The following is a 12,071-nucleotide window of genomic DNA, read 5'->3' as shown; positions in this document are numbered from 1 at the left end:
TGAAAAACTAAACAAGGTAGGGTTTTAAAAACTTGCGCTCCTCAGAGCATAACTATGTTAATTTTTTTTAACTTTCTGTGCATAAAGTTATTGACAGCTATTTTCAGCTGATTTGTCACATAACTTCACTGATTAGCTACTTTAGTACTTAGCTTCTATAGGATAAATGACAGAAACCACTATTGCCCATTGTTACTGCCTTTATGGCATATCAGCTGCAGGATGAGGAATATTGTCATATATCAGCCAATTCCATAAAAAGTGTATAAGGCCTTTGGTTATCTTGCTTAACTCTGGTCCAAGATGCCCTTCATTTAAAAAAGGTCATTTCTTCCCATTGTTTCTTAAATGTCTCTCCCTCTGTCTTAGTTTTAGACTAGTTTCATTATACTACCAGTTTCTAATATGTTGTTTTTTTATTCACTATTTGATATATTTGTTTTAATATATGTTCTTATTTTAGCAGGTAAAAGAATGATAACAAATGTTTTTTAAAAGAACATTATTATTCTTTAATAACTGTCTTTTTATGAATTTTGCATGCCAACTTTTTTCATTAACATGTTGGGTATTTTATAAAAAGAGGGAAAGCCCAATGTTTAACAATAGCTTTTCTAGGAGCTGAATTAAATATTAACAATCTCCTTCACCTTCCTATCCCTCAAGATTGGTGAATATCTTAACTTTGGCTGCATCCTTGAAAGCTTATGGTTATTCATAGTCTAACAAAACTAGGGTCACCAAACTTGGCAGCAGAAATAATCTTAGTCTTATTGTGATAACTACCCAATTACTTTATTATTTTTCCAGTTGCAGTTCAAAATGTTTTGTGGAAATATTTTTTGCTGTTTGTGATTTTCAAAGCTTACGGGGGAAAACAAACTTTCCAGTGTCGGAGAGCATTAAACAGTTTATGGATTGTGTAAAAGAGTCAAATTTCAGTGCAATTATCTTTTCCTAGACATTTATCCAACATTAAAAACTGATGATTATAAAAAGTAAAGGCTTAAAGTATATTTCAACCATAGCTAGGAAATGTAAAGTTAAATCTAGCTTGTGTGTGTTGAAACCCATCTAATTTGTGTAAGTTCTACAGATTTTAATTGGTGGCCAGTTTTCATAAATGGTGCTTAAAAATTGGTGCTGATACCATAGATAGTTATGCCTCTGTTATTCAGATAGTTTCAGAATTGTATACTTATAAATGTCAATGCAAGTTTATTTTAAAATAACAGCTTTTAGGTTTGGCGCAGTGGCTCATGTCTGTAATTCCAGCACTTTAGGAGGCTTAGGCAGGCAGATCACTTGAGGTCAGGAGTTGGAGACCAGCCTGGCCAACATGGTGAAACCCTGTCTCTACTAAAAATACAAAAATCAGCTGGATGTGGTGGTGCATACCTGTAGTCCCAGCTACTCGGGAGGCCGAGGCATGAGAATTGCTTGAACCCAGGAGGCAGAGGTTGTGGTGACCTGAGATCATGCCACTGCACTCCATCCTGGGTGACGAGTGAGACTGTCTCAAAAAACAAACAAAAACCAAGTAATAATAAACAATAGCTTTTGTAAAGAAAACAAAACGCTGTTTCTTAAATTTCAGTTGTAGCCCACAGACATCATTTGGTTCTTAAGATACGTGTTTTCTCAGCTCTTGTATGAGCATTAGCGTTGTAACCTTAATAGATAATTTATTCTGTGTCTGGAATAGAACATACATATTATTTCCTTATGTATGTTGTGAAATTGATCAACACACATGTACATATAGATTGATACTAATGTAAGTTAATGGAAAGCCAATGGTCAAGCTCCCCTTAAGTGGTATGGAGTTTCTAAGTGACATCTTACTCACTAAGAAAAAGTATGACAAGGACCTTTGATGCATACTCATTTAATTTTATGTATTGCATTTTTAATGTGATTATGTGGTCATTTGAATGTGGACTTTTTTAAAATTGATGACTTTCACATAGTTGACCACCAATTTTAAACTTAAAAAATGTATATGGAACCAGTCTTCTATTTTCTATTCACTATTATAAAATTTAAAATACAAATCTCACCAAACCAGTATGCCCTATGTTTTCCTCTGCTGCCAAATTTGGAAGATCTCTGTTTTAAATGTAAACAGCGATTACTAAACTAACTTGGTACTCTGCATGGATACAGGTTCTGATTTCTTCTCACTCTTTCCATGGATTCTTAGGCCATACAATGTGTTTCCCTGCATTTTCATGCACCCTTCCTTTTTCCCTGTCACTCCTGGTATGGATAACTCTTTGAAACTCACTCCCACCCCTTCTCCCACTTTTTCCTTTCCCCAATTTCTGTATGTGCTTATTGATGTGAAACTCTGGGACATTTAGGCCATACAATAATAGCGCTCGACTTGTCCCCCTGTTCCTCCAGGAAAGGAAGTTCTTCAAAGGCTTCTTTGGAAAAGTAAGTTTGATGCCACATTCATGCTTGCTTTATAAGGAGTTACACCCCTAGTGTAGCACTGACATATTTTTTAAAAGTAGCACAGCTTTGGTTTCTTTATAATACAGGAATTGGTTTGACTGTATATGGAAATTAATGAATTAGGAAGTTGCTATCCGTAATGTTATCAGTGGATCTACTGATACTAAATCTGATGATTCTAAGAAATTCCAATAAATAGGCTGGGCACGGTGGCTCATGTCTGTAATCCCAGCACTTTGGGAGGCCGAGGCAGGTGGATCACCTGAGGAGTTTGAGACCAGCCTGGCCAACATGATGAAACCCTGTCTCTACCAAAAATACAATACAGGTGATGTGCACCTGTAATCCCAGCTACTCGGAAGGCTGAGGCAGGAGAATCGATTGAACCCAAGAGGTAGAGGTTGCAGTGAGCCGAGATCACGCCTCTGCACTCCAGCTTGGGTGACAGAGTAAGACGCTATCTCAAAAAAATAAAGAAATTCCAATAAATGAATCAAGTAGGTTAAAAGAGGATTATCTCCTCAACAGTAGGTATTAAAATAAATATTATTTGGTCTTGTAAACTGTTTATATTAAAATATTAGCAATATTTGTAACAAGTGGATTTTACATGATGCCCAGTATTCACAGGGAAATCGGAAGAAATATTTAAGTAAAAATTAAATATACCCCAAAGTTTACATTCAGTGCAATTTTTTTTTCCAATCTAAATTAAATTTCAGGAGAAGTAAATGAAAGTGGATAAACTTATCTTTAGGGATCCTGCTATGATTTTTAACCTGCATTGCTAATCTAAGAAAAAGTATCTTAATTATTAGCCTACCAAATATCTGTCATATGTGTAATGTTGTTTATGTAGATGCTTTTCAAATAATGATTATTCAATGTTCATATCTCCCTAAATTTAAGAATATATGGGGTGGCTGTACTAATATCAGTAAATATATTTCTGAATATATTTTGTGTCCAAGTTTATCCTTGTTTAATTTTGAGTAAGTGCTAAAACTAATTCAGACTGAGACAATATGAGAGAAAAAATACTGTCATTAGATAACAGTATAAATTACTAATGATTTATGTGATTAACAAAATCCTACAATTTTTTTTCTACTGCATGGTTTTGTCATTTTGGAAATTTGTTTTAAAGAACAAATAATTTACATTTCCTTCTCAATTAAATGTTTAAATGTAACTCATTTTTACATTTTCTTGTTCTAACTTAGGTCACCTTTATACTAATGTAAACACATTTGAAGTGTTTTGATCTAATGATTTAATTCAGTTACTCCTGTTAATCTGAAATAAAAAGTCAAATAATTCACCCACACATGTCACAGTACATTTTTTAATAGACATTTTGGGTCTGAGTCAGGTTAATAGGTCCTTAGAATATGGGATACATATCTAGAAAGAATCTTATTATTTCCTGTGTAGCATAGCATTATAAGTAGGCATTATATTTGTTAAGGAAATTGATAATTGTTAAGGACACTTTAGGAAACTTTTTGTGGTGTATTTTTTTTTCCCAAATAGTTTCCGAAAGCAATTACACATCTACAATTATCATACAATTTAAACTATTGTTCAAGTAACCAGTTTTAATAAGTCTACTTTACTTAAAACAGCAGATAAGGCTATGTACAATAAGCTATATAAGATAAGGCATCATAGATAAGATGAAGGTCAGGTTATAACAAATATTGATTTGTTTATTTATTTATTTATTTTATTATTATTATTTTTTGAGACGGAGTCTCGCTCTGTCGCCCAGGTTGGAGTGCAGTGGCTGGATCTCAGCTCACTGCAAGCTCCGCCTCCCGGGTTTACGCCATTCTCCTGCCTCAGCCTCCCAAGTAGCTGGGGCTACAGGCGCCCGCCACCACACCCAGCTAGTTTTTTGTATTTTTTAGTAGAGACGGGGTTTCACCATGTTAGCCAGGATGGTCTCGATCTCCTGACCTCGTGATCCACCCGTCTCGGCCTCCCAAAGTGCTGGGATTACAGGCTTGCGCCACCGCGCCTGGCCTGATTTGGTTTTTAGAAAGACAATTTTAAAAGTATGTATTTTAGCTAGATGCAGTGGTGCACGCTACTCAGGAGCCTGGAGTGGATTAAGGAACAAAGCTCTCCCCTCAAAGTCAATCCTGAGGTCACAGTATTTATTGCTACATATAATGGGGCCATGATGCACCTACACTGTAGCTGAGCTGGATCACACTGTGTTTGGTAGGCTTTTCACTGCATTTTTTTTTGCTACATGATGAATTTGTATAGTATAAGAAAGAGAATTATGAATCATCTCACTTAATCCTTAACCCAGAAATAATAATTCTCTAGTTTTGCAGTGAGAAAACTGAGGTTTGCAGAGGTTAAATGACCTGACTGTATTCACAGATATTTATAATAAGTGGTAAAAAATGGGATTTGAACCCAAATAATCTGACTTCAGAGCCAGAAGTGCTATACATTGTGCTATACAATAACTTTATTTTCATATTATTTTTAAGTGAAGATTTTATCTCAAAAGGTGCTAGTAAGTAAAGAGCTTCTTAGAAACTCACTTTTACTTTCTTTTTTATAGAGTAGTAATTTGACTTTAGATTTTATTTCTAATCAGTTACTTTTTATTAGTTAAAGCTTTAAATAATCATCTTTTTTAGTAGAGACGGGGTTTCACCATGTTAGTTGGCCAGGCTGATCTTGAACTCCTGACCTCAGGTGATCTGCCCGCCTTGGCATGTGCCTGTAATCCCAGCTACTACTCAGGAGGCTGAGGCAGGAGAATTGCTTGAACCTGGGAGGTACAGGTTGCAAGGAGCCAAGATAATACCATTGCACTCCAGCCTCAGTGACAGGAGACCATCTCAAAAAAAAAAAAAAAAGAAAAAAATTCCTTTTCAGTGGTTCAAACTAACATTTTATTTATTTGGAAATATTTAAATCCTACATGTTGAGTATCTCTTAATCGAAATGTTTAGGACCTGAAGGGTTATGGATTTTGGATTTTTTTTTCAGATTTTGGAATATTTGCTTATATGTAATGAGATATTTTGGGGATAAGACCCAAGTCTAAATGCAGAAGTTATTTGTGTTTTATATATGCCTTATTATACATATAGCCTGAAGATAATTTTATACAATATTTTAAATAATTTTTATAATTAATAATTTTGTATTACTTTATTATTTTATAATTAATAATTTAATTTTGTGCATGAAACAAAGTTCATGTACATTGAACCATCAGAAAGCAAAGGTATCACTCTCTCAGCCACCCATGTGGATGGAGTCTGTGGTTGTTTGGCATTACTATCATTCCCTACTTTGAATTTGTCTCCTACTGATAAGCAGTCATTTTCTTGCACTTATTCACACATAAGTACTTCGCTTTAAAAGAAAAAAAAAAGACCTACTGACTGGGCACGGTGGCTCACGCCAGCTCTTTGGGAGGCCAAGGGCGGGTGGATTGCTTGAGGTCAGGAGTTCAAGACCAGCCTGACCAACAGGGTGAAATCCCATCTACTAAAAATACAAAAAAATTAGCTGGGCATGGTGGCACACAGCTGTAGTCCCAGCTACTCAGGAGGCTGAGGCAAGAGAATTGCTTGAACCCAGGAGATGGAGGTTGCAGTGAGCCTGGATCACGCCACTGCACTCCAGCCTGGGCTACAGAGCAAGACTCTGTCTCAAAAAAAAAAAAAAAAGACATACCACTAGTAGAGTGAAAAAATAATATGTTCAGAGTAACTGAGCAGCACCATAGCATCACCAGAATACATATGTCAACTGTTTAACAACAGCAACAACAATGACAGGCTTTGCCTTCCCCTCTGAGGCTGTGTTTTGATTAAAAGATTACTTACACTGTATTTTTTTTTTTTTTTTCCCAAGGTAAAAAGAAATATCAGAAGCAGTTGAGGGGCCAGGAAATGGGTCTTCTAGGAATGAAGTTACATTCTGCTAGATGGCTTTTTTTTTTTTTTTTTTTTGGAGACAGGGTCTCACTCTGTCACCCAGGCTGGAGTGCGGTGGCACAATCATGGCTCACTGCAGCCTCAAATTCCCAGGCTCAGGGGATCCTCCCAACACAACCTCTCGAGTAGCTGGGACTATAGGCACACGTGTGCCACCACACTCAGCTATTTTTGTATTTTTTATAGAAACAGGGTTTCGCCGTGTTGCCCAGGCTGGTCTCAAACTCCTGAGGTCAAGTGATCCACCCACCTCACCCTGCCAAAGTGCTGGGATTACAAGCATGAACCACTGTGCTCAGCCTGCTGGATGGCTTGTGTGTTGTATGCCTACAATTTTTTTTTTTTTTTTTTTTTTGAGTCAGAGTCCCCCTTCATCACCCAGGCTGGTGCAATCTCAGTCATGACCACCTCTGCTTTCCGGGTTCAAGTGATTTTTTTGTTTCAGCCTCCCGAGTAGCTGGGACCACAGGCGCTTGCCACCATACCCAGATAATTTTTGTATTTTTAGTAGAGATGGGATTTCACCATGTTGACCAGGCTGATCTCGAACTCCTGACCTCAAGTGATCTGCCTGCCTTGGCCTCCCAGGGTGCTGGGATTACAGGCAGGAGCCACAGCACCCAGAATTCTTTTCTTATGTTATTGGGGAAAATTTTTCTTTTAATGTCAGGGTGATTTTATACTAATATATAATTTTTTACAGTGAGTCATTTAAAGAGTTTGGAAAACAGAGAGGGGCAAGTATTGTCCCTTATCTTACCTAGAATGTGCTTTTAAATGATAATTTTTTCTTTAATTTGGAATCTTTCAAGTTGCCGTCATTTAATTCATCTCCACACTAATCTACAAGAAGTAGACTGGTGAGAGAGACTTGATAATATTACTGAGTTTGCTAGGTCAATTGTGGTTTGATGAAAGCTCAAAATGAAGAATCTTACAGAACAGTGTATGTTACGGAGTTTTTATCCAGTAGAGTTCCTCATAAATTTTGATATTTTGTTATTCTTTGAATCATGTATGATTTAATGATCCAGGATAAATAGAACAACAGTAATCAAGAAGTGTTTTTATTAAACACTTTTATGTGAAAGTAAGTAGATAGAAGAATTGTTTGTCCTGATTCTGAATTTATGACTCATAGCCAGGAAAACTTTCTCTTTTCCATAAGTTGCCTCTTGGACCTGACCTTCCCTATTGTTACATCACCACCTGATAGGAGCAGTGCCTCCAGAAACTTTAGCAGTATGGAACAGATAAATCTGGGTCTGTTACAGGCCTGTAATCCATTGTAAGCTTACAAACATTGTAAAAGAGGGGCAAAAAACACAAGGATCTGAAATAACTTTTTCCAAACTAATTAAATTGCTCATTGCCATGGCCGGGTGCGTTGGCTCACGCCTGTAATCCCAGCACTTTGGGAGGCTGAGGTGGGTGAACCACAAGGTCAGGAGTTCAAGATGAGTCTGGCCAAGATGGTGAAACCCCGTCTCTACTAAAAATACAAAAATTAGCTGGGTGTGGTGGCAGGTGCCTATAATCCAAGCTACTCGGGAGGCTGAGGCAGGAGAATCGCTTGAACACCGGGGGTGGGCAGAGGTTGCAGTGAACCCAGATCGTGACACTGCACTTCAGCCTGGGTGACAGAGTGAGTCTATCTCAAATAAATAAATAAATAAGATAAAATAAATAGCTCATTGCCTTAGGAAAGCCAATAATGCACTCAGCTTTTTAGGGATTATTACATGCAACTCCATTAGCATAGTTGGCTGTACTGGGCAAATACTTTATTACCAAAAATTACATGGCACTTAATGTTTGAAAAAAGGTTTTTATAATTTTAATGTATTTGAGGAACCCTATGAGCTAAGTAATCTGTATTCCCATTTTATGAAGAAGCTGACTCAACATAGAGACAGCAAATACTCTTAGGCCACCCTATTAGATCTCTTTTTGAAGCCATTTACTTGTATTTATATAGAGCTTTATAGTTTATTATGTGCTTTGACCTACTTTCTAATTTGCCATTCACAACAGTTCAGTGAATTGGACAGGGTAGTTCATGAAACTTCATTTTACAGATGAATAAACAGAAGCTCAGAGAGTTCACCCAGCTAATACTAAATGGCAGTGCCTACAGTGAAACCAAGGTTTTCTGAAACTTAGTGCAAAGTTCTTTCACCTACCCCATGTTGATGTTCTGTCATTCAAAAAGCATTCCTCTGCTTTCCTCAAGTATGCCTTAATTATAATGAATGGAGAAGTGTCTAATGCAGAGGATGCTAGACAGCCCAAGGGCCTGAATACTTCCATAAACGTGGACTTTTGGCCTGCACACAGGCTTTTATATAAAAAGTAGGATATTCATCTTAAGAATTAGCAGACCTGGCAAAACAGCGTGCTTTCTATGTGGCAACAGTGTCTTGACCTGAGTAACAGCTGTGCCCTTTGCCTATTCGCCACAATCCCTGCAACTCCCTATTGTCCCTGCTTTACTCATTTGTTATCTGCCTTTAACTCTTGTACGCATTTGAGTTTGTGAACTCCTCTCTGAGTTATGTCACTTTGATTTATTTTTCTTTGTAGCAACCACTTCTGACTGTATAAAAATCACCAAAAATATTATTATATCTGTTCTTACAGCTGCTGTTAATATACTGCCAAATACAGTTTTTCAAGTTTTTATGTTTTTATAATTGCTAAGTGGCACCATTAGAAATGGTTAAGTTTTAGAGAATGCATGGTTGAAAAATAATGTGTATGTAATCCCAGCACTTTGGGAGGCCGAGGCGAGTGGATCACCTGAGGTCGGGAGTTCGAGACCAGCCTGACCAACATGGAGAAACCTCGTCTCTACTAAAAATACAAAATTAGCTGGGCCTGGTGGCACATGCCTATAATCCCAGCTACTAGGGAGGCTGAGGCAGGAGAATTGCTTGAACCTGGGAGGCGGAGGTTGCAGTGAGCCGAGATCGTGCCATTGTACTCCAGCCTGGGCAACAAGAGTGAAACTCTGCCTCAAAAAAAAAAAAAAGGAAAAGTAATGTGTAGTTACATTGTTTTAACCTAATTCCTGAGAGTAAAGGATTTCATGGCATTTATGACTCCACTCTTGAATTAGTGTATTCAAATCTCCATTCTATTTTATATTTCCTAAATTTTCTCCTCTATGACAACTTGTACTTAGTGCTTATCTTCATTCTGGATCCTATTCTTTTATTATTATTATTATTATTATTATTATTATACCTTAAGTTCTGGGATATATGTGCAGAACGTGCAGGTTTGTTACGTAAGTATACATGTGCCATGGTGGTTTGCTGCAACCATCAACCCGTCATCTAGGTTTTAAGCCCCACATACATTAGATATTTGTCCTAATGCTCTCCCTCCCCTTGCCCCCAACTCCCCGACAGGCCCCAGTGTGTGATGTTCCCCCGTGTGTGCTCATTGTTCACCTCCCACTTATGAGTGAGAACATGTGGTATTTGGTTTTCTGTTCCTGTGTTAATTTGCTAAGAATGGTGGTTTCCAGCTTCATCCATGTCCCTACAAAGGACATGAACTCATTCTTTTTTATGGCTGCATAGTATTCCATGGTATATATGTGCCACATTTTCTTTATCCAGTCTATCATTGATGGGCATTTGGGTTGGTTCCAAGTCTTTGCTTTTGTGAATAGTGCTGCAGTAAACATACGTGTGCAAGTGTCTTTGTAGTAGAATTATTTATATTCCTTTGGGTATTGGATCCTATTCTTTAAAAGTGCATCTGTGCTCATATATTGTTTCCCTCCTGTTCAAGGGATGAACTATCTGTGCTCCTTGCAGAGGCCAACTCCTCCACCAGATTCTTCTAATTCCAACTCTTACTTATTCTGGTCATGCTACCCCCTGTCTCCTCTATAATCAGTTTTCTTTCTCTAGTGGATCATCCATTAGCATAAAAGTATACCATCTTCTTTTTAAAAAAAGGTTTTTTCTTGGTACTCTCAGCTCCTTCTTCTGTTGAACCCATTTAATCATCTCCACAACTTTTACCTCCACCACACCACCACGGCTGCCCTTATCTTCTTTTGTATTACTATTCCAGTAGTCCTATTGCCTTACTCAGGCTATCAGCAGCAATTGACGTAGCCCATCTCTCACTCCCCCTTGAAACACTAGTTCAGGGATCATACTTTCCCAATTTTCCCCTTCGTCTGTGGACTCTTTTCAGCCTACACCTCTCCGTTAATGATCTCATCCACAATGTGATGGCTTTAAATATCATTTATGTAATATATGCTGATGGTTTTGAAATTTATATCTCCATACATCTCCCCTGAACTCCATAATGGTATTTCCATCTTAGAAGCAATATAGCATAGGAAGCAAGGGCCCAGCCTTTGGTGCCAGATTACTTGCACTTGCTAGCTTTGCGATTAATGCCTACTTCATGTGGTTGTTGTGAAGATTAGATGAATAAACATAAGTAAAGAGCACCAAATGGCCTGTTTTGGTAGATAGGTGTCACTATCATCATTATTAAACTTTTTCACTTTGATATCTGCTAGTCACCACACCCTTTAATATGTCACAAATCGAATTCCCCCAAGGAGAGAAGGATCTTTCTCTCCTAGTTTTTTCCAGTCTCAGTATACAGCATCTCTGTCCCTATGCACTAGCCAAACCCTGGATATGACCTTGACTTCTCTTTTTCTTATACCCTACATCCACTCCATTAACAGTTCCTGTCTGCTTTAGCCTTCAAGAACCTAATCAGTTCTCACTATCTCCACCACTCCTATCCTGGTCCAAGCCAGCATCTCCTCTTAACTGAACCATTGCAGTAGCATTCTACTAGCATCCTACTACCCCTGCTTTCATTATTGTCCTCCTGCCATCCCCTCTTGAGAGATCGGCCTGAGTGATCTTTTTAAGACAGAGGTCTGGCCGGGCACAGTGGCTCACGCCTGTAATCCCAGCACTTTGGGAGTCCTAGGCAGGCGGATCACAAGATCAGGAGATCGAGACCATCCTGGCTAACATGGTGAAACCCCGTCTCTACTAAAAATACAAAAAAATTAGACAGGCGTGGTGGCGGGTGCCTGTAGTCCCAGCTACTTGGGAGGCTGAGGCAGGAGAATGGTGTGAACCTGGGAGGTAGAGCTTGCAGTGAGCTGAGATCATGCCACTGTGCTCCAGCCAGGGCAACAGAGTGATACTCCGCCTCAAAAAAAAAGAAAAAAAAAAGACGACAGAGGCCTGATTATGTTGCTTCACTGTCCCATGTCCCCCAGTAGCTTCCTGATCTACTCAGGGTAAAAGCCAAAGTCTTTTAGGCCTTGTAGGCCATTGCATATGAATCCCTTCTGTCTTTTTCCTCTTTTATCTCCTCCTATCCTCCTTCTTGCTTCCTCTGTTCCAGCCACACTAGCCTCCTGGATATTCCTTAAACACACCAGATATGCTTTCACCTCAGGGCCTTTGTACTTGTTGTAACCTCTAGTGGAACACACATCATCCAGATATATGTGTGGCTCACTTCCTCAACTCTTTCCCTTCACTCAAAAGCCCCATTATCAGGCATTTACTGACAACTTTTTAAAAAATCCAAACACCACTCTCCACCAGACACACCCACTCCCTATTCCACTTC

At 38.4% G+C, this 12,071-nt stretch overlaps 1 protein-coding gene across 12 annotated transcripts in view; it reads left to right on the top strand.

The window, feature by feature from the left end:
- NUMB (NUMB endocytic adaptor protein) overlaps positions 1–12,071 on the top strand; it is a 190,552-nt gene that overhangs the window by 145,562 nt on the left and 32,919 nt on the right. For 8 of the 12 annotated variants that reach the window (XM_073011136.1, XM_007987214.3, XM_007987205.3 and 5 more), the window contains one exon: positions 2,407–2,439. The exons of the other annotated variants lie outside the window; for them this stretch is intronic. In XM_073011136.1, the coding sequence (XP_072867237.1) occupies positions 2,407–2,439 (33 nt within the window). The remainder of the gene's footprint in view (positions 1–2,406; positions 2,440–12,071) is intronic. 12 annotated transcript variants of the gene reach the window in all.

This window comes from Chlorocebus sabaeus, chromosome 24 (genome assembly GCF_047675955.1).
Source record: "Chlorocebus sabaeus isolate Y175 chromosome 24, mChlSab1.0.hap1, whole genome shotgun sequence".
Lineage (NCBI taxonomy): Eukaryota > Metazoa > Chordata > Mammalia > Primates > Cercopithecidae > Chlorocebus > Chlorocebus sabaeus.
The sequence above is the reverse complement of the archived record's forward strand: the minus strand, read 5'-3'. Positions and strand labels throughout refer to the sequence as shown.